Here is a 23,328-nt window from a genome sequence, read left to right as displayed (position 1 = left end):
CCTGCCCTGGATTACCACGACCAGATCAGCATTGGAGGAAACTCGGCAGTCAATCGTGTTTCACGAGGGCATCCAAATCTTGACCAACTCGGCTATCACGGGAACACTAACGAAAAGCTACTAGGTCAAACTCTAGGCAGCGAGCGAGCCGAGAGATTGTACTCCATTGTGTTTCGACAGGCTAACGGCATCCAATTCAAGAGTCCCGAGTTCCTACATTCCGACGCACTCAAAGATCGCCAACCCACCCCTTCTGTTTAGCCTCCAGCATATCAGCCTTTAAATCTTCATCAACATCAACCGCATTCTTCCCTGCCGGCTCCTCATCCATAAACCTCAGCGCCTCCACCGCCTTCCCCCCACAAGCCCTTTCAAGCGCCAAGAAAGCAAAATGACCACCAACCACCGGTCTCGCCATGAAGTAAATGCCCGGATAACCACCATTGCCTTCGGTCTCATAGAGGTCGGTTAGAGGACGGTCTATTGCATTGCTACTGTTAGTCTAATCTTCCATTGACGATGATGAGAAAATAGGATCAAAATGGGGCTGGGGAGAGACGAGAAACCGGGGAGGGGATGACGACATAACATACCAGTAACAGTCTCATTAACCCACAACGAAATGGCCTCCAACATCTCCATCCTCGTCTTCTTCCCCGTCACTGCCGCCGCGAAAAACTCCCAATCGCTCTTGGTGTACAAGTGTCGCGAGTCGAGCGGAAGGCCATACTTTTGTAGCACGGCGGAGTACCAGTCGCTTTGCATCTGGTAAACCTTGTCCGGGATGAATGGTTTTTCGGTATCGCCACTGTCATGATCGCCGTCACCGCCGCCACCAATGGGTTTCTGGTCGCCAGCTGTGCCGAACCATCGGCCGAAGCCCCGCTTTCTTCGTTCGTCTTGGTGCTCCTTCATTGAGGAGGACGAAGATGAAGAAGAAGAAGAAGGAACATGGAAACACAATAACGAGTCCGCATAAAGGTTATATATCGTCGTCCAAGATCCATACCACGTATACGCTAACTTGGCATGAGTCCGGTCCCTCGAGATGCCGTACTCCTGCCACTTGTCAATGTAAGTAGCAGCAACCTTTCTATAGTGCTTAGCTTCGTCTTCGTGGCCAACAATATCCGCGATCTCGCTCATGGCCTTGATGCCAATGATGCCTTTCAATGCCAGGTTTGTCTGGTTAGCGAGCCACCCAGCGAAATCATCAGTACAGAGCTGGTTGTGCGGGATCAGCGATTCGCGCACGAGGTAGCCGGTCCATTGCTTCCAGAGGGAGTAGGAGCGGCTAAGCCATTTTTCTGCGGCTTTGGACCCGGTGGTTTGGAGATTAGTTTTGCGGTCGCGATGTCCGCTTAGGTCGAAACCGTATTCGTCTACGGAGCGTGACCAGTCCTTGGCTGACGAGATGGCGTTGGCAACGGCATGAGGTGCGGCGGCCTGGACGAAGGCGGGTTCGGTATCGTAGCGGAAGGCATTGGCGAGAGCCAATCCCATGATAAGCATGTTTCCACACTCCTCAACCGGCATGTATTCGTCGTTGCCATCGCTGTGTCCAGTCGCGTTGGGGAAATGGGCGCCAAGGTCGTGCATGCTGTAGTCGTTGGGATATTGCCCGCTCAGCTGGTGTTCAAGCAGCGGTTCGAGAAGGTAGCCGAGCCACTTCGGGTTCGTGTAGAGGAAAAATGGGAAGGCAGGGAAGATGACGTCTACGGTTTGGAAGTTGCCATTTGACGAGATTTCCTTGAGGAAGATGATGGGATCATCAGGGGTGCCGGAGAACTGGGTGGCACCGAGAACCTGGCGGGCAGAAAGCGCGGCGATATCCTGATAACTCTCTGATCCGGACTCAAAGGCATCACGAGCTAGCGAATCAGAGTAGTTTCGAGCTAGCCAAGACGCAGTTTTGAAATCGTTGTAGTGGTAACGGACCAGCTCGTCGGGTGAGGCGAAGTGCGAAGCCCAGAACGGCTTCATGAGAGTCAGACCCCTAGCAGAAGCGAATTGCACCACTGGGTCTTGGATGAGGGCAAAGGTGAACACCGCGCTGTCTTCCGTCTTTGAGCAGCCCTTCTTCTTGGACTCTCCGGCCAGTTTGAAGGTCTTTGCAAAAGCGAACACGGGCTCTTCTTGCATGATGCGACGGAAGTCCCGGTCAATTTGATTCCTCAGGTAGCCCTTCTCAGCAAAGTGTTGACGAAGAAGGCCAGAGGTGCCCGCTTCATGTTGAGCATCAGCCGGACCGGTGAAGTGCATGGTTCCCCATTCGGCGTGATCGTAGAACTCGGTCAGATGTTGCTCTGTCTGACGTGACCACTTCCACGTCTTGATGGGCGTGGTTTTCTCAGCGCTTTCTTCCGGTACCTTGGGCTCGTGCAGGTCCCACTTGATCTCGTTCGCCCTGTTCCCGCTGACCCATTCGCCATTGGCGTCGGTGTAAATCGTTACGTTGGAGCAACCCTCGGCAATAATGGTAAGATACGCAGCAGGTATCGACTGTCTGAGGGTGGATGACGGAGTGATGGGGGAGAGGAACGAAAGTGTGATTTTCACTGGCTCGTCTAAGGAAGATCCGTGAAGAAGGTAAGTCAGGTTCGTGGTCGAGGCGTCGAAAGTAGGTCCTAGGTATTCGGGAAAGGTGATACTGTAAAGCTTGTGTCCACGACGAAGCGAATCATGAGGTCGTCCGATGAGGGGATAGATCTTTCCGGAGTCGGGAATTGATGCCATGACCGAAAAGCCCAGCTTTTCCAGTTTCAAGAGGGATCAGCTACATACCTTGCTCGTCTCAAAAAGGACAAATACTTACATGAGATCCGGTCCAGAACATGGGCCAGTCTTCCCATGGTGCTTTGCGAGCACTTCCAAGCCATGTACTCAGGTACGGGTTGCGAACAAACAAGGGCAGGACGTTGGGCGTAAGTGTTGATGCGCTGGCTACGGCGGCCAACACCAAGAAATCGAACTTCATGTTGGGAGAGCCGTGGTGGTCCTCTCAAATATTCACTGTCTCGTTGTCATATGACTGGTCGTGTAAGTGGCGGTCAAGATGAACAAGATTTGGGGATTATGAAGGGCCGGCAATCTGTGAACTGTCACGCTTTAGGCCAACGGAAAGATCCTTCGCAAGGACTATATAGAAAATATCGAAGGATCTAACCCCGTGTTGAACAAGAGTGGACAAGGAGGATTGGAAAGGAACAAAAGCGGTTCGAATAAGGAATGAGGGAGGGCGGAGTCTTTTGAGGTGAACGGATCGGCTGGAAGGTGGACTGAGGCCGAGCCGTTCCTCCTCCAACCGTCCTTCATGTCGCCAATAAACGAGTTGACCTGACGACGATCCTGTTAGACGAGGAGGGGGTTGAGGGGGAGACCACCTAAGTGAGAGACAGGGGTGATCATCTTATGCCCCTCCCCTTCTCCAATTCCGTCTTGGGGCTGCCCTATGATACGTCTATGACAGGGATTCTCCGCATCGGTACCAGCGGAGGGTGGAGGCTTTCTGCGTTCTGTAGAATACGGGCACGAGCAGGGGTATTGATTCAGTAGAGGGTGCAGACTGTGTATTGTGTAGAGCTCTGTGTTGGGGAAATCCCTCATATAGAAAATCTAGTATTGGAGTAATGCCAGCGTGGCCCGTTTATGTAAGGTCTGGGCTGGCTACCTTAATTACCTCTTTTATTTAATACACTCTCCCAATTAAATTAGAATTTAGGGAAGCTATCGTCTTTGAAGCTATTTATAAATTCTATACCCTTCCTATTTCTTTTCTAGTAGTTACTTTTAAAAGTATTACCTACTCCCTTTATCTATTAATAAAGAAGGTTAATAGTACCCTTTTTAATAATTAAACTATTAAATTCTATAGTTTAATAATTAGAGCGTTGAGGTATTATTCTTAATTATCCGTTTACTATCTTTTAAATATATTTAGAAGTATAGTTAGTAGATTACTTCTAAATAATATATTTGAAGGTTGTAAGTTCGAATCCTGCTAGGACCGATCTTTTTACTCTTTTTTCCTCTTTATAAAACTAAATTACTATATTAATACCTCTAAATTTTTAGAGGTCATTTCAACCATATAGTATAGGAAGGCTATTTATACTTATAATAATACTATTCTAAATTTTTATCCCTTAATTGCTCTCTCTAACCAATCCTCTTCGTCGATTACAATTAAATAATCTGCTTCTATTATTACTAACTTCCTTCTTTCCCCTTATCTTTTTCTAATATCTACTATATTAAACTACTTTATAAACTCTTAATACTTATACGTATTGAGCACTTTAATAAATCCGTCGGCGATTATCTTACTAGTAGGTATATAATATATATTAATAATACCATATTATTAACTTTTTTTAAATTAATAATTATAAATATTAATGTATTTAAGCTTAGTCTAGAGTTTGGAATTCTCTTTAGTAATAAAGCGTATTATCTATTTATTATTACAATTGAGGAGGATAATTTCAATCCTAAATCGAAGGGTAAGGGAATTAAATAGCCTCTTTACTTATATACTTTCCTTTACTCCTTAAACGAAGGACAACAATTCTATTTCGATTATTAAAGTAATAACCGTATCTTACTTATTAATATACTAGTCGATTATACTATTGAATAACTATATTGCGAATCTTTATAAACTTCTTCGGTTGTTAGTATTATTAGTAAAAAACGTATTAATATAGACTTTAAATTCGTTACCTCCTCCTAATTAGAGGGCGTAATAATTAGTACTATGAAGGTATACCTTTACTCGGTTAATTACGAAGTAATAAATTAGTTTGGGGTTAATTAAGAAGTAGGTTAGCCGGAATAGTATAAAAGTAATATTAGGTTTAATAATGATAGTAAAGTATAAAACTATACTGATAGCCTATTAATATAATTTAATTATATATTATATAGAGGATTAGAGTTAGAAAATAAACTCTTTAATTATTATAGGGGTATTAGGGGGTTTCCTCCTCTATTTAACTCCTTCGGTTATTTTAAGTGTATATTCTCGCTATAATAACTAAAGTAAATAGTACAGGCGGTCTCGAATAACTTTAATGCCTAAGAATTATTAGATATTTTAATTACTAATTAGTTAGTAGTATTATTTAAGAGTAATAACTACTCCCTCTACTAATAGTAAGTATTTTAGTTTATAAACGAAGATAATATTATTAATATAAAAAAAGATAAAAATACTCTCTTTAATTAATATATATAATTCTATAGGGATAGGGGTGAGGCTAATTTCTACGAGAGTTTTAATAAACTCTTTCTACTAGAATAATAGAAAGCACTATAATTTATATAAAGCGTACAATAGCTTTAGTACTTTATCCTTGTACTCCTAATTATATAGTAGCTTTATATAGATTATCTTGTTTAGTATTATATTAATAAAGGTATTAATTGTATTATACTACTTGAATTTAAAATTAAAATAGGTGGTAATTACTATTATAATCCTAAATAATTAGATTGTAAGGGTAGTAGCGTATATTTCTCGTACGTTATTACGTAATTATTAATCTTTACGAACTATTAAATAGACTTTATATTTAAAGTAATACGCTTTTATATTAAATTTATATATATATATATTTATATTAAGTCAAGAAGCTTAGCGGCCGTATTAGTATACTATTTATTCTTATTGACCTACGCTTACAACCTCTTCTCCTTGTAATCTTTTATATATTTTCGTTCCACTTTATAAAAGAAATTATTAAATAAATAATAATTAAAGTTTCTATAAATCCGAAGGGGAGGAGGGAACTTTTATTAGTAGAAATTAGCTAAAGTATTAAAGTCATTATAATAATCTATAATATCTTTAATTAATTTTGAATCGTTGGAGAACTTCTCTCCTTCCTCCTTCTTATTAATAACCGTACGTTTTAATTAATTAAGGGTTTCCTTATTAATAGGCCGCCTATTATATAATCTAATATTTATTTTATTTAAAGTAATTAAAAAGGACCCAATTTAATAGAAATATTTATTATATATTAGCTAGCTCCATTAGGGGTACAATGCGCTAAGACTATTAATAAGAAATAATATTAGACTTTCTAAGGGAATAAAATAACCTGTCTTCTCTTCTTTATTTATTATTATATTCTACTAATTATCTTATGGTTGTAATTTTAGTACTAGAATTCTAGTACCCTCTCTTTATTATTCCTCCTCTTATATATATATAAATTCGGTCGGTTTGGAAATTATAGTACTATCAACAGCGGGCAGGGATTTAATAACCGGGTTAATTTCCTTATCTTTTATTTTGGCACTTCTAATTAGTAGTAGATTGGATATATTAAATTCTAATTAATAAATATTATTTAATTATATAACTAATTTTTCAACGGAGATATTAAGGGTATTATAGAGTTTTTCGACTTTATTTATAAAGACTTCATTCTTATTAAAAATTACGTCTGTTATTATAACGACCTAATTTATATACGGGTTTTAAATATAATAGATATTATTAAATTAGTAACCGACTAAATACCCTACCTAAGCGCATCGTTTGAACTTTTAAATCCGCTTCTAACCGCGTAGAATATCGACCGTAAGCGCAAATACTTTACAACTATAGACTTTAAAGTAGGATAATTATAGTACTAGTTTCTACTAACCGCTATTATAATTAACTATATACGTAATAAAGCGTTTTTCTAAAGACTTCCAATTAAATTCTTATTATAGAGTTAGGTTTAATAAATATACTATTACTATTATTATTTCTTTTTTAAAATTTTTATAGTAAATTTACTAATTTTCTTATTACCACTGACTTTTCCCTAATTATACCCTCCGAACGCTCAGCGCTACCGTTCTATACTTAGGTATACAGAGCCGAGGGCTCGAAAACCGTACTTCGTTTTATCAAGAAGGTAGTAATATAGGGTATATTTATAATTATTTTATTATTATATTCAATTACCCTTAGTTGGATTTAGTAATAAAGTTTAAGACTATTAAATAACAATATTAGTATAACGATAATTAAGTCCGCTATCCAATCTGGTAGATAATATAGTTATACCTTCCTAGACTAGCGGTCTATAACGACTATTAGATTCGATACTGTATTTCTACCGGGGATTCTAATTAGGGGATAATTAAAAAAATCGATAGTAAGGCGGAGACTAGAATATAACGAACGGCAGTCTAATCTGCCTAAATGAGATAACTGAAGGTAAGAACTATTAGAATCGTTCGGTGAAGCTAAAGGGTTTATAATAAGTATGCTCGTAATACTAGTCTTAATAATAATAATTAAGTTGTATTAACTACTATTAAACTATTTAACAATCTGAGTTCTCTAGTCGTCCTTTTATACTTCCCGTATCGTTTATTCTATAGTTGGCTTACTTGTATTATTATAATACTAGTTTATTCTGTAAGCCCGGCGTTGGTTTACTATTGTGAGTCCGGAATTAGCTTATTAGTATAAGCCTGGAATTAGCTTACTAGTATAAGCCTGGAATTAATTCATTAGTATAAGCCCTATTTCTAACGCCTTTTTTAACCCTACTTTAGCTTATAATTATATAAGTTAGCCTTTTTAGGTTGCTTGTACTACTAATGGTCTAATTGGTCCGTATATTTACTTTAAATTTGTAATACAATACTTCTCCTCCTTAACCGACGTTTTTAATAGCTTATTAGTTCTTTACTACTATAATTTATATTTTTATATACTATGTCTTCCGTTATTCTAATTATAGTAAGTTATTCTTTTTCCTTTATTATTTAAGTATATTATTTTCTTGCGTTTAGAAATATCCTTCCCGGTCGGTGTTTAAACGTTAAAATTTAGTTACTAATATTGAGCGTTTTAGAATTATTATTATACTTTATATTTACTATACTAATTATTATCTTCCTTATAAAAAGATTTTTAATAATAGAAAGTACGCTAAATATATATAATAGGTATATTCTTATAAAATTATTAATATTAATATAGAATATAAGGTTCCTTTTTATTAGGGTTATAGGTATTGCTAATAATTTCTAGTAGTTAGTATTATTACGACCTTCGATTAGGTTTAGCGAATGAAGGATAAGTTTCTTCGTTCTATCGAGGAGCGTTTAAAATAGATTAATACTTAATAGAAGGATTTAAAAATATAAATTGCTTAATTATTAGATTTAGAATAGTAATGATAAAATTTAATTTTCAGGGTTGTAAATTATTTTTTTGTAGTATAATTAAATTAAAAGTTTTAGAAGTAAAGGAGCGGGCGGTTAGTTTAGAATTAAAATTATTATTTGTAAAATAGCCGGTAGGGAAATTTATTTCCTTTCCGCCCGTTAATTAAATTTCGTTAAATGTATTTGCCTTCCCTTTTTTTTAGTTGGGTAATCCTTTTGCCCCGGCCGATCCGGGTTCTTCCGGTAGAATTCCTCTAATTTTTTAGGACAATTCAAATTCCTAACGGGTTTTTACATATTATTTTCGGGGCTAAATCTATTTTATTTAATAAGGTATTTTAATTCTCCTTCCTCTATCTTTAAATTTAAGATTTGTTCTATATTTTATTCTTTTTCTTCATTCTTAATATTAATTCGTATATTAATTTATATATTTTTAAGTATTAATTCTAATAATACGATGTAGAATAAATATAATTTTAGTTTTATAATTTTAGGAATATCTAATTAATATACTATATTAGAGATTTTCTTTTTAATTTTAAATAGCCCTACCCGTCGGTCGTTAAATTTCTTATTGGGTCTTTTTATTTTAAAATTTTTAATAGATAAAAGGATTTTATTCCCTTCTTTAAAGCGAAGTCCCTCGAGCCTTTTTAGGTTGAAATATTGGTTTATTTTTTGTTTAACGAATTTTAATTTTCCTTTGAACTTTTTATATAATATATATAATTTCTTAGCTTTAATTAAAGCTTTAGGGACGTTCGTATTTAATCTTTCTAAAAGTTCTAATTTATACCCGTAATTTGTAAAGAAAGGTGAAATTTTAGTAATTTCCGTAGGGGAGGTATTATATACTAATTGTACTATAGGTAATAATTCTACCTGATTACTTTATTCAAAATTAATATAATTCCTCAAATATTATTCTATAATTTAATTAATCCTTTCCGTTTATTTATTTATTTGCAGGTAATACGCTATTAATATTTTATTCTTAGTACCGAATTTGGTTATTAATATTTACTAAAATTTGGACGCGAATTTAGTATCCCTATCCGTAATCTATTCCTTCAGTTAATTGTATATTAAAGTAACGTTCTAATAGATTATATTTATAAGTTACTCTATTAATTACGTCTTCTTATAGGGTAAGAAGTAATTCTACTTAATTAATCTATTTACTAAAATACTATTATAAATAATTTTTATTATAATATTTATAGATAGTAGTAATTTAGTAATAAAATCTATAGTTATTAAGTTTTATAGCTTCTCTGTAATTTCTAAGGGTTCGAAGAATTTATATAGTTTATATTTTATAACCCTAATTTTACTATAACGCTTATAGGCCTATAATATTCGAGCTACTTCGGTTTTTATTCCTAGAAAGTTGTAGTATTGCTATATCCGTACTATAATTTTAGCGATACTTATATATTTTCCTATCTTAAACGTATATATCCTTATAATAAGCGCTTCGCACTATTTAAATTAAACGTAGCCCTTATTATAGTACTATAATTTATTATTCAAAAGGATAGCTCCGTCTTTTTAGCTATTCTCCTATTTCTATTATTCCTTAGGGGTAATAACCGTAGTATAAAACCTAAAGTCTTATATTTTAACCCTATAAATAGCGAAATATTCTACTTATTCCTATAGGGGGTATACGAATAATCTATTTAATTATTCTTAGAATAAAAATATAAAAACTTCTATAGCGTTTTTTATATAGTTTGCCTACCGGTTTAGTACGTCGGCGCGAGTATTTTCCAATCCCTTTTTATAATTAATTTTAAAATTGAATTCTAATAAGAATTCGGCCTAGCGTATTTAACGGCCGTTAAATACCTTTGTAATTATAAAGTATTAAAGATAATTATAGTCGGTATAGATTTATACTTTATATATAGTTTTATTAAGGTATAGCCTCTATTTTTAAAATATTTCGATAATAATTAAGAATTCTTTATTATAGATAGGATAATTATAATAGGGTGCTTCTAATTTCTTTAAGAAGAAAGTTATAGAATATAATTTCCTATATTCGTTACGTTATTCCAATTATCCTCCGATAGTATAATCCAATACATCGGTTTTAATTTCAAAGGGTTTATTTAGGTTAGGAAATTTTAATATAGGGTTTATAGTAATTATATTATAAATAGCCCTAAAAGTTTCCTCTTCCGTTTTTCCCTATATAAAGACGGCCTTTTTCCTAGTAAATTTGTATAGTAATTTAGCAATCTTCCTATAATTCTATATAAATATATAATAGAAATTAATAAACCCTAGGAATCCGTAGACTTTAGTTGCGTTCTTAAATATTAATTAATTTTATACGGCTTCTACTTTATTTAATTCTATTCTAATTTTGTTCTCCGAAATTAAATATCTAAAAAATATAATTTCTTTTATATAGAATTCGCTTTTCTCTATATTAATAAAGAATTTATATTTGTATAATACGTTTAATACTTTTTCTATATATTCTTTATATTCCGTAAGAATTTTATAATAAATAAAAATATTATTTAAATAGTAAATAGCGAATTTATCGAAGTAGGGTCGAATTGTATAATTAATAATAAATTAGAATATTATAAGTATATTAATTAACCCGAAGGGTATAATAAAATATTTATAGTATTTATAAAGAATATAAAATACTATCTTCTATTTATCTCTTTCCTTAATTCGGATATAAGTATAGGTAATAGGTAAATTAAAGTATATAAAGTATTATACTCCTCCTAATTAATTTCGGATATATAAAATTAGTAGTAGGGGATAATTATTTTTTATGATCTCTTAATTCAATTAACTATAATTTATATAAAAACATAATTTTCTATCTTTCTTCAGTATAAAGAGGATAGGGTACCCTATTAGCGATATAAATTCTTAAATATATTTTTATTTTAAATTTTCATCTAAATACTTCTTTAATTCTATATTTTATTTTTCGTTGGTATAATATATTTTAAAGAATTTGAATTTAGTTCTTTCCTTAAGCTTAATTTTATAGTCCTATAATCCTTATAACGGTAATCCTTTAAAGTATTTATTAATAAAAGCCGGGTATCCTCGGTATTTTATTAAGATTACTATCTTCGGCTTCTCCGCCTATTAATTCTAATAGTAATCGAATTTATATTAAGCGTTAATTACCGATACTTCTACTAATATTATTAACCCTTCTTCTATAATTTTACTACTTTTATTAATAATATAAATTATAATTTCTTATACTATTTATAGTAGGGCTATAGGAATATTACCTCCCTAATTTACTTCCTATTGTATTTTAGGTTTTTTATTAATAATTGGGTACGTTTTAGGATATAGGCGGCTACTTTCCTTCTAACTAATATTTGGGTTATATACTATATATTATAAATACCTTAGGATTATATCCTTAAATAGCCCTATTTCTACGACGTTAAAATTAATTTCGATCGTCTTACCTTTTACTATAATAGGGAGTAATAATATTTCCTGTTTTACGATTTATATTTTGAAAAGTCTTTTTACTACGAAGGGAACCTTCTTCTTCTTTTAGGGAATTTTTAATTGAGTAACGAACTTAGGTAAAATAGAATTTAATTAAGTTCCGGAATTTATTAATATAAGAGCCTAATAATTCTTTTAATAGGTTATAATTTTGAATTATTAATCCTTTTTCCTTTCTTTTATAGTAGTAACCTCTATAAGTATTATAGGGTCTTGGATTTTATTTTTCTAATAGCTATATTGCCGGATAATCCGTTTCGTCTAAGGATTTAATTTCTACCGGGCTTTCCTAAAGGCCCTAAACCATTTCTTAATTCCTAATAATAGTTATTAAGAGCGTTCTTTTCTTTAGGTTTAAGTTCGTCTAGCGAGTAGTATTCCTATAATTATACTAAATAGGCGGTTTTTTTATCCTTAATACTTTCGGTTATATTAGCCTATTGGATATAGTATATAACTTCTACTTCGTATACTTATATTTTCTATTTTATATAAATAGGGTAATTGGATATTAAATACTATTGCTACTAAGGGTCGGTTTCTCCCTATTTTAGGTAAGTATAAATATTACAGGGGCGTATAATAAATTTCTTAAGTACTAATTATTTACTCGTTCGTATAAGGGGATATAAGTTAAATATAAATTATTTATTTATAATAAAGGCAGCTTATAAATTTCTTTAATTGAAGGTATATATAATAGGTTTAAATTATCCTTATTAATCTAATTTCTTAATAGGTTAGAAATAATTATTCTACTTTTTCTTATAATATTTAGAGTAATTATAGGTAACGTACTAAAACTATAGTATTTAGTAATAAGCGAAATAAAAGGGATATATTTGTATAATATTTTTTACGACCGGTTAATATATTTTAAATAATTTTAAAGTTTATCTTTAAATAATTTATAGCTTCCCTTTAATAATAATAGTTCGCTTCTTTTAAAAAGTTTCCTATTTTTCGTACTTTCCGCTTTTATTTAAGTAAAATTATTATAATTCCGTTTAGTACCCTCCGGCGGCCTAATTAGGGTAATTATATTAATATAAATTAATAAATTCGCAATCGTTAAATCCCTCGAATATAAACGCTAGGGGCGAAATTAGTAATAGAATAGTATTTATTATATATATAACTATAAAGAGAGTTCGGTCGGTAGCGGGGAAGTTATTAATTTCTTCCTATATTGGGGTTTGGTACGCCTATATTTAGAATATCTTATTATCCTATACTTCTTCCTTAGGATTTTCTTTATTAGGTCCTTTCTATTTATATTCGTCGTCGGCCTCCTACTAAACTTCCTAATCGAAATCTATAATTCTATTTATAGTATCTTCTAAATTGTTTTAACTATATTCGGCGCTAGCGATTTCAATTACCCTAACTCCTTCTACTACGGCGGTTTCCATTTTCCTTTAATTTAATTATTTAAGTATATAGTAGTCTTTCTTTATATACCTAATTTTATTATAATTAAAATATTTAACCTTCGAAAGGTTTTATTTACTTTAGTTAATTTAGGTTATATTGATTTTTATAGGTCCTAAATAGGTAGTTCCGGAAAATTAAATTCCCTAAATCCTTTTTTTTTTAGTATTAATATAGTAAGTCTTAGAAGGAATAAAGGGAATTATTCTTCCTTTCCTTTCTTACTCCTATTAGAATAGCCGATTATTAATATAGATAACTATATTGATATATATATTAATAGTTTCGGGACGGTCTTCCTTATAGAATTCGTTTTTAATTCTTTCCTTAAAATTATTGTAGAATAATTATATTAACCCATTATTATTAATATTATTATAAAAAACATTCTATTTAAAGAATATAATATAAATTAAGGTAAATTTAGTTTATCGAAGTTAGGTTAAGCGTTTTTAAGCCCGATAAGTTTTATCCTTTTCTCTAAAAATTCGAGTGAGGGCCTTGGTAAATTTATTATAATTACCTAAAATTTTTTTATTAGAGTCCGAAGTATTATTTCTATTTTTATAGAAACTTTTAAGAATAGGTTCGTATTAAGTAGAGGCTCTATTTATTAATTTAGTCCTTATATAGGTTACTTTATTAAATTTAGAGCCGAATTAATCTCCATAAAAATAAAAATAAATTTATATTTGGATTAAGAATTTTATAAAGGTAGACTATTATTTATTATACTCTTTAAGTATAACTAATTTAAATTTAAGGCGGTTAATAGGCGGAATATCCTCTCCTATCTTCGCTTTAAGGGTACTAGATTTAACTTCGAATTAAATTTCGAATTAGTAGATATAATCCTATATAGTTTCGAACTATTAGTATATAAGGGCGAAGTTTATAGGGTTACCTTAGTAGGTAAGATTATTATTATTTCCGGTAGTAGATATAGTAAAGCGAAGAAGTACTTTTAATTACTATTTAAGATAGGTTAAAGGGAGTAGTTAATATATAACGAACGGTAATTTAATTTATTTAAATAAGATAGTTGAAGGTAAGAACTATTAAAATTATTTAGTAAAATTAAAGGGTTTATAATAAATGTGACGGCGCGGCTCAGCCGCTGGTCATTCTGGTCATTCACGCAGTGGCCCTGACGGACCCACTGCAAGGTTCTTGGCAGCGCACAGGATCTATATCCTTCGCACTGCAAATCCATCTTTGTATCTTAGTTTTCTTTCTTCTTCATCTTTCGATCTTCATTCAATAGTAGGGTCATTGTCGCATTGTCGCATTCCTTCCCTCTGTTCGCCGTGACAATCGAAAGATCAATCAAACACACTCATCGGGGACGATCTAAAACATCCCACCAGAAAACCCAGAAGATTGATCGCGCGCGACAAGACAGTTGCCCGCACCCCGCATCGATACGAATATCGACCCAAATAGAAGATTGAACCCAGATTCCCAGAACCATGGCGCGTGACCCCGAGGAAGCCATCCAACTGAAGGCACAAGCCATTCAAGAGGTCACCTTTGACTTCGCTAAATTGAACCAGAAGGACCCGGTGGCAAAGACCCGTCTGAGCCGCAAGTCCATTGAACAACGTCGTGTGTCGACCATTCATGAGACTCCGGCCACGACCATCGACAACATTGAAGACGAGGACGAGGCAGCCGAGAATGCTACCTTTGAGTACTATGTCGCTAATGTGCTCCCCCAGATTCAGGAGCTTCAGTTCCCTGATACGACTGAGGATATGGCCGAAGACTTCCAAGCCAAGATTGAGGAGATGGCCACGCGCTACACTGTCGGTAGCAAAGGACCCTGCTTCCCGTTTCAGCCCGTCTTCGATATGGGCGCAGATCGCGTCCGTTTCAACGACTTGATGGGTCTCGAGGATTTCCTTGGCGAAGTTGAGAAACACCCCAAAGTGATGTTTCGTGAGATGAAGGCACGCGCTCTGGCGATGCTCGCCTATAAGAAACAGTAGGAGGAAGTGTTTACTATTGCCCAGCGACTCAGTCGCGCCCTGTCGGACTTGAACGACTGGATTCTGCACTTCAAGTCGGTTTACGCCGGAGCACCCGACAAAACCGAAACTTCTCCCAGAACGCAACCCCGCACCACCGTCGAGGAAACTGATGACAACGATCAGGGTGACTGGCGTGCCAGCCACGCCGAGGGTGTTGAGGCGGCCATCGACAAGGCTGATCGCGAGAAGGCTCGCCGCCTGCGCGCCGAGGGCATCGAGCCCGAGTTTGACGCTCCCCACGAGCCGGCGTCCAACGAACCCCACAACAATTCACGTGCTCAGAGCGAAATGGTCGAAGACCTGTTGGCAACCTTGACCACACGCGAAGCCGAGCTAGCTAAAGCTAAAGAAGAAATCAACTCTCTCAACCAGACCGTCACCGACCTCGTCCGTGACCCGACCCGCCGTAGCGCTACCCCCGCCGGATCCGTCCACACCGTATCCACTGTAAGCGGTAAGTCGTCCAAGATTGCTGACCCGCCCGTTTACCACAACGACAAATCGAAGGACACGGTGACCTTCGAGGTCTGGCACCGACTCGTTGGCAACACGCTGAAGGTCAACACCGATCACTTTGCTGATGACGAGGCCAAGCAAGCCTACATTGAGAATCGCCTGGCCGGCTATACCGCTAAAGACTTACAACCCTACCTTCGTGACACCCACCCTAACCAAATCAAGACATCCCAGGAGCTGATGGCTCACCTCAAACGACAGTATGATAACCCGAATATTGCTCGCCAAGTTGTGGAGGACTTTGAGAAATTGCGTATATATCAGGACGACTTTCATATCTTCAAGAACAAGTTTGTCCGTCTTGCTGGCGAGTGCCAACTGGCTCAATCCCAATGGAAGGAAGCTTTCCATCGTCGTCTCTCTCCCGAGCTCCAAGTGGGCATGGCTCTATACGCTACGTTGGACGCCATTGACTTTGACGGATACGTCAAGACGGCTGAACAAGTGGCGTACACTCAGAAGGTAGCTAAGCGGTCTACCACGTCGAACACCTCTGCTAGTGCAAAGGGTAGGGGAAACCAGGGAGGACGTGGAGGAAGAGGCTCCTCATCGACTGGAGGTAATTCCAACGCGTCCAACCAGAAGGCCCCGTCCAAGGAGGAAATTGATGACATGTACCGCAAGGGGATGTGTTTCAATTGCAAAGAGCAAGGACATCGAGCCAAAGACTGTCCAAGCAAGAATGTCCAGAACAAGGGCAATATAGCAAGCGCCACCTCTAACACCGACTATCGTGCTCGTCTGCAGGCAGTCTATGCCAGATACGGCATCAAGGATAGCGATTCGGAGGACAAGGCCGGTGAGAAGTCCGAAGACGACAACTCAAAAAATTAGACACCCTGAACGAACCCGACTCCTGTTCAGGGGAACAGTCTATATGGTTTCGGCAAGGAAAGCCACCGAAAGGCACAAAGCTGGAATTCTTAAAGAACTATCTGGGAGGTGAACCTTTTGCCTTAACAGCCAAAGTAAGTAGCAATAGAATATCCTTGACCATTAAAGAAGCCATTATAGACTCAAGAGCTACTACACATATCTTGATCAGTGAAAAGACAGCAGCAAAAATCATCAAGTGCTTAAACCCCGAAGTAAATGACCGATTCCAGCCTACCTATATAGGTGGACCATTCGCAGGAGATAACTCCAAAAAGATAACCAGAGCGCTCAAGGCCAACATAACCCTTCAACACCGTACGGCATATAATGAATGGTTAGTCGTCGCCGACATACATCACGACATAATCGTCGGTCGATTGTGGTTCGAGCACCACGAGGTTGGCATTGACTGCTATCGCCGCTGTCTATTATTTAACGAATCCTGGTCCAAGGATCCTGAATGGATACGGGATATCCATATCGAGGAAGATACTGGTATCCCCAACCCGGTACATCAGGCCGATATAGAGAAAAGAGAGGCTAGGATGGAGAAGGAGGACAAGAGACGCCGGGATAGTACAGCCGTCAAGAAAAAGATACAGCAATTGGAATCATTATTAACGACTGAACCTCAATCGGCGACGCCACCCTCACAGTCGTCGTCGCGACCCGTCCGAATCTTACAGCGCGTAAACTCGACTCAACCCCAGGATCCTGCGTTGCGAGAGATGGCCCGTATGGAGCAAGTCTTATCCGAAGACACCGATACTCCGTTAGGTGGAAAGAAGGCAGATAAGGAGATGCAGCGTGAGCACCAAAGGAATCTGAGGGAGGACTTGTGTTATTATCAAAAGGAGCTGGAGCAGTAGGATGGAGGATGCAGTAATGGTCTCCAGAAGGACGACCAGGGATACTTCCGATGGAGGCGAGGCGTGTCTTGGTATAAAGAGCGCATGCCCGACATGGCCATCATTGGATCGGTGGGCCTGATGTCTATAGTAAAGAAGGACCACCTTGGTGTTACTAGCCTTTACGAGATCGATCGTTTTATCGAGGAGCGCCGAGCAGAGGAACATCCTGATCAAGAAGAGGGAGAGCTTCTTGAGAAAGTAAAACAAAAAGTCCCAGAGTACTGTCACCAATACCTGGATGTGTTTAGCAAAAAGCAATCCGATACCCTGCCCAAGCCTGGCAACAGTAACTATCGCATCGAGCTATATGAGGGTAGCCGCCCGGACGATTTGGGGTATAGCCCGCTATACAAAATGAGTGCGGACGAATTGGAGGCATATCGCCTTTATATCGTCGAAAACCTCAATAAAGGCTTTATAGAAAGCAGCGCAGCCCCCTGGGCCGCCCCGATTCTCTTTGTCCCAAAGCCAAACGGGAAACTACGATTTTGCATAGACTACCGGAAACTGAATACCATAACCAAGAAGGACCGATATCCTCTCCCCCTAATTGAGGAAACTTTAGCAAGGATCTCCCAAGCAAAATTCTTTACGAAAATTGATATTCAATAAGCATTTCACCGTATAAGGATGCACCCGGACGACGAAGAGCTTACTACCTTCAGAATTCAATATAGCGCATACAAATACAAGGTCCTACCGTTTAGCCTTACCAACGGGCTATCCACCTTCCAACGGTACATCAATAACGCTTTGATAGGGTATTTGGATAACTTCTACAATACATATATCGATAATATCCTTATTTTTTCAAATACGTTAGAAGAGCACAAGGACCACGTATTGAAAATCCTCCATCGACTACAGAAAGCAGGCCTCCAAACGGACTTGGACAAGTATAAATTCCACGTACAAAAAACCAAGTTCTTGGGATTCATCATCGGCGTCAATGGAGTATCAGTAGACCCTGCTAAGGTGGCGGTGGTTAAGGAATGGCAACAGCCAACTACGGTCAAGGGCGTACAATCCTTCCTTAGATTCTGCAACTTCTATCGAAAATTCGTACGCGAATATGGGAGAATCGCCAAGCCGTTAACGAAGTTAACCAAGAAAGGCGAAGTCTTCCACTGGTCCCCTAATTGCCAGGCCGCATTCGACGAGTTAAAACGAAGGCTGCTCGACGCTCCAGTATTAGCCCATTTTGAATATGGGAGGATTACAAGGATGGAAACTGATGCATCTGATGGTGTGCTGGCCGGCGTACTGTCGCAAGAGCATGAGGACGGATGGCACCCTATTACTTTCTACTCCGAGACAATGCAGGGCGCTAAACACAATTACCCTATCTATAACAAGGAAATACTAACTGTGATGAGAGGACTTCTCTGTTGGCGAGCGGAACTGGTCGGCTTACAGCAGGGACCGTTCACGATTTTCACGGATTACGAAGCCCTTAAGTATTTCAGTACAAAGAGGCTCCTGAACTCCAGGCAGGCAGCCTGGGCGGAAACGCTGTCCCAGTACAACTTCCACATTACGTATCGTCCCGGAAAAGACAATGCGGCCGCCGATGCCTTGTCACGAAAGGCCGAAGACCTCAGGACACAGAAAGACAAGAAGGACGCTCAGCGCTATATACGACTGTTCAAGCCCTTGGAGGCGCCGGGAAGGGGGGAGAACGAGCGATCGTCAGCACCACCTCACGCAACCACACGAATCTGTACTCTGGACGTGTCAGAAGATGCCCGCCTGACCGGCACAGGATACGAGTTGGTAGCGAATCTGTTGCAAGCGAACAAAGAATGCCCCGAGCTCGAAGGATACCGCCAAAAAGCAGAAGAGCAAGACTCCGGGTTCATAATGCTACAAGGTCAGACCTTGCTGTACTAAGGCCGGCTGGTGGTTCCGGAACAGGGGAATCTTCGAACTCAGGCTATACGAGAATGCCACGATGGGATCGTTACCGCCCATCCCGGAAGAAACAAAACTAGGAAATTCGTTGCTGTTAAATACTGGTGGCCCGGATTATCGGGCGATGTTGACCGTTATGTGGCAAACTGTGTGACGTGTCATGCCTCAAAGCACGCCCGAGACAAGGCGCCGGGCAAGCTTCAGCCCACGGAAGTGCAAAACAGACCGTGGCGCCGGGTGTTCATCGACTTTAAAAAGATGCCCATGGACAAACACGGCTTTGATAATATCTTCAGTATTATTGACCCGCTGTCTAAGGCTAGCTGGCTTATCCCATGCAAGAGCAACGTCACCGGCAAAGAAGCCTGTTGGCTGTATTATTAGGGCCCGTTCCGGATTTTCGGACCTCCCCAAGAAGTAGTGAGCGACCAGGGACCGCAATTTAAGTCATCCTTCAGTCAAGAGATGTCCAACATTGTAGGCGTAAAGTGGACCTTTGCGTCGCCGGGACACTCCCAAACCGCGGGACAAGTCGAGAACTTACATGAATACCTAGACCAACGATTGCGCCCGTTCGTCAATCATGCTCAGGATAACTGGTCAGACCTAGTCCCTGCTATAGATTTCGCACAAAACGGATTGTACCATGAAAGCACTGGGCTGCAACCTCACGAAGTCATGTTTGGCTTTCCAATGCCCTCCTTTACCGATTGGAAAACGTCCACTTCACTTGAAGACCTACCTACGGCTGAGCGACTGTCGCGACAAGACGCCCGAGATGCGGCTGTTCGAATCCAAGGATATATCGACAAGGCCCGCGACGCAATCGTTCAGGCACAACGAAAGCAAGCGGTGCAAGCCAATAAGCACCGGAGGGACCCAGACTTTGATGTGGGGGACCGTGTCTTTATCATCAAGAAAAATTGGTCAACAGAGGGCCGCCCAAGCGATAAGCTGGATTTTCCGAAGACTCGGCAAGCATTCAAGATCATTGGGAAGGTCGGCCACGCATACCGACTAGACCTGCCGACCGAGTGGAGGCTCACAAACCAGTTTCCTCCAGACCGCCTCCGCAAATATCCAGACAACCCGCTTCCGGGACAAGAGGCACCACAGCCGGCGGGAGAAATCGTGAATGATGCTGAGGAGGAGTGGGAAGTCGATTATATTGTGGCTGCTAGATTGCACTATGGGAAGCTGGAATATTAGGTCCAATGGCGAGGTTGGGATCCAGACCCGAAGTAGTAGCCAGCAGGGAACTTCAAGAACGCCGCGGTAGCGGTGAAAGTATACCATGACCAAAACCCTACGGCACCAGGCCCACCCTTGAGGCTGCAGACATGGTTAGATGCGGCAGCGGAAGATAAGTTCTTGAAAGATCACGAGGAGGATGACATCCCCAAGGGAGTGGGAATCCGCAGACGATCCCCACGTGCGAGGAGGAAATAAGCGTAATGCGAAGCATTGTGATTCTCTGGAAAGGAAGAGGGTTCATGCGTGCTATGATAAGCGGCTCGTACAAGTTCTCAATCAATAAATGGAACCACGATTGGGACGTTGGCGCAGTGTGCGATGGGTTGGCACCCCAAAGGCATTGTGTTGGCTACTACGAAGGTATGTGCCCTCTGCCGGGAAGGTCATCGGTTCAAATCAGTGTGCGCGCACTCGATTTTTTTTCTTTCTTTTTTTTTTTTTGTTTTTGTTTCTTTCCGGTTATTCAGGTACAAGACTCGAGGCGAGTCTTTTCTTAAGGGGGGGGTGATGTGACGGCGCGGCTCAGCCGCTGGTCATTCTGGTCATTCACGCAGTGGCCCTGACGGACCCACTGCAAGGTTCTTGGCAGCGCACAGGATCTATATCCTTCGCACTGCAAATCCATCTTTGTATCTTAGTTTTCTTTCTTCTTCATCTTTCGATCTTCATTCAATAGTAGGGTCATTGTCGCATTGTCGCATTCCTTCCCTCTGTTCGCCGTGACAATAAATATATTTGTGATACTAATTTTAATAATAATAATTAAATTATATTAATTACTATTGAACTATCTAATAATTTAAATTCTCTAATCGTCCTTTTATACTTCCTATATCGTTTATTCTATAATTAACTTACTTATATTATTATAATATTAGTTTACTCTATAAGTCCGGCGTTAATTTACTATTGTAAGTTCGGAATTAGTTTACTAGCGTAAGCCCGGAACTGGCTTACTAGTATAAGCCCGGAATTAATTTACTAATGTAAGCCCTATCTCCGACGCTTTTCTTAACCCTACCCTAGCCTATAATTATACGAACTAGCCTTTTTAGGTTGCTTGTACTACCGATAGTCTGGTTGGCCCGTATGCTTGCCTTAAGTTTGTAATATAGAACCTTCTAGCGTATTATAAACCTTTTTATATACTTAGTGCTTTATTTTAATTACTATATAAAAATTATAATAAACGAGATTGGGGCCCTTTAAATATATTCCATATTCTCTATTTATTAGTTAAGCTAAGGTTTTTAGTCCCGGGTAACTAAGGCGAAGATACTAACGCAAAGTATTACCTTTTTAAAACTTTCTAATGGTCTTACTAGTAAATTAGTAAGATTGTACGTAAAAAGAGGATTAGTTAATACATATTTCAAAGGGTATATATTCTAATATAAATTAATTAAATTCTAAAAGAAGATAGAAAAAATAATTATTATTTAAGTGGAAGCGAAGGTATCCTAAATTAAATAATTAATTCTAATACAATTCTTTTTCTAATAACCTTCTTAGAGATACTAAATTGTATACTATCCCAGGTATAAATGTAATATTGTTAAATTTAAGACTAATAGGGGATCCTTCGTTGTTACTTAGTATTAGGTAGATTAAACTGTATCCTTCAATTGTAATAGACTTATTTCCTACCTAAATGTAGTCTCCTTCTTTTATTAATTTAAAACTTTTAAACCGACCGGCCTTATTAAAAATATAAATTATTATACCTAAATTAAGAATCGCTAAGTCTCTTAGTAGGTACTTTAATTTATTTTTATAGGGTTTTAGTACTAAGAAATTCGCTTCGCAACGTATACTACTAACCCGCCGGCCGTTGAGTTAAAAACTACTAACGTTATTTTAGTAGGATTTATTAGTCTTCTTAACGGTATTGTCTTTTAAGATCTCTCGGATTTTATTTATAAGCTTAGGGTCTTTTTAATAATTTTTATTAATTCGCTTACGTATATACTAGTTTTCTCTAAAATCTTCTAATTAGTTCGTTGGGATAATATATTAATAATATTTAAGCTTATAATTTATATATTTATAAGTATCATAGGGCTAGCGCCCAAGGGTATTATTTGCCTAGCTAGCACCCAGTGTAAGCCAGGTGTGCCCTCTAGTTGGGTGTACGGGCCAGTCGGCTGCCGTTAGCTGTCTTAGCGCTAGATACACTGCGTGCTATTGGGTGCATCCCTCGGGAGCTGCACGGGCCACATTTCTGGCCTTAGTATTCTTGGTATTTCTAGTACCTTCGATGCTTACTGTATTTTGTATATTTAGCTGGAAGCTCTGTACCAGTAGGGCACAAACTTCCCTCTTCCTCTTTATCGATTATTTTAAACTCTTTTCAAGGCCTACCTACGTATATACCTCGTAGATCCCTTATATTATAGTCAACCCTCTTTTTTAATCTTTCTCTAATTCCCTAATAGTCTCTAATATATTCGCCGCTATACCGATCTTCTCCAATTACCAAAGAATATTCCAACTACTAACCCCTTTTTTTTTACCTTACTATACTACTATAATTTTAATTCCGTAGGTTTAGAATACTTTCGAATGCTAATAATAGTTCGCTACAGCTATTTAAGTTCTAGTTAACAAACTAGCTACTTTAAAAGCTTTTAGAACCAAGTCCTCCAGCACCTTAAAATTGGTGCTCCCGTACTTAAATAAATATACCGATGATAAAAAAGAGT

General features: G+C 37.8%; 4 protein-coding genes across 4 annotated transcripts; 1 reads left to right on the top strand and 3 right to left on the bottom strand.

Annotated features, from left to right (window-relative positions):
* Window positions 1–119: 119 nt before the first annotated feature.
* On the bottom strand, window positions 120–3,155 carry NEUTE1DRAFT_77168 (uncharacterized protein; the record flags this gene model as incomplete). The annotated part of the gene is made up of 3 exons (XM_009850070.1): window positions 120–480; window positions 594–2,751; window positions 2,816–3,155. The coding sequence occupies 3 exons, from the start codon at window positions 2,975–2,977 to the stop codon at window positions 230–232; spliced, it is 2,571 nt and encodes an 856-aa protein (XP_009848372.1).
* Window positions 3,156–4,732: 1,577 nt separating this feature from the next.
* On the bottom strand, window positions 4,733–4,891 carry NEUTE1DRAFT_34888 (uncharacterized protein; the record flags this gene model as incomplete). The annotated part of the gene is made up of 1 exon (XM_009848778.1): window positions 4,733–4,891. A coding segment is annotated over one exon (159 nt), but the record flags the coding sequence as incomplete, so codon positions are not given.
* A 3,812-nt stretch (window positions 4,892–8,703) lies between these two features.
* Window positions 8,704–9,066, bottom strand: NEUTE1DRAFT_10080 (uncharacterized protein; the record flags this gene model as incomplete). The annotated part of the gene is made up of 1 exon (XM_009848719.1): window positions 8,704–9,066. A coding segment is annotated over one exon (363 nt), but the record flags the coding sequence as incomplete, so codon positions are not given.
* A 6,464-nt stretch (window positions 9,067–15,530) lies between these two features.
* On the top strand, window positions 15,531–16,100 carry NEUTE1DRAFT_25812 (uncharacterized protein; the record flags this gene model as incomplete). Its single annotated transcript, XM_009848733.1, has 1 exon — window positions 15,531–16,100. A coding segment is annotated over one exon (570 nt), but the record flags the coding sequence as incomplete, so codon positions are not given.
* Window positions 16,101–23,328: the final 7,228 nt, after the last annotated feature.

This window comes from Neurospora tetrasperma (genome assembly GCF_000213175.1).
Source record: "Neurospora tetrasperma FGSC 2508 unplaced genomic scaffold NEUTE1scaffold_1, whole genome shotgun sequence".
NCBI lineage: Eukaryota > Fungi > Ascomycota > Sordariomycetes > Sordariales > Sordariaceae > Neurospora > Neurospora tetrasperma.
The sequence above is the reverse complement of the archived record's forward strand: the minus strand, read 5'-3'. Positions and strand labels throughout refer to the sequence as shown.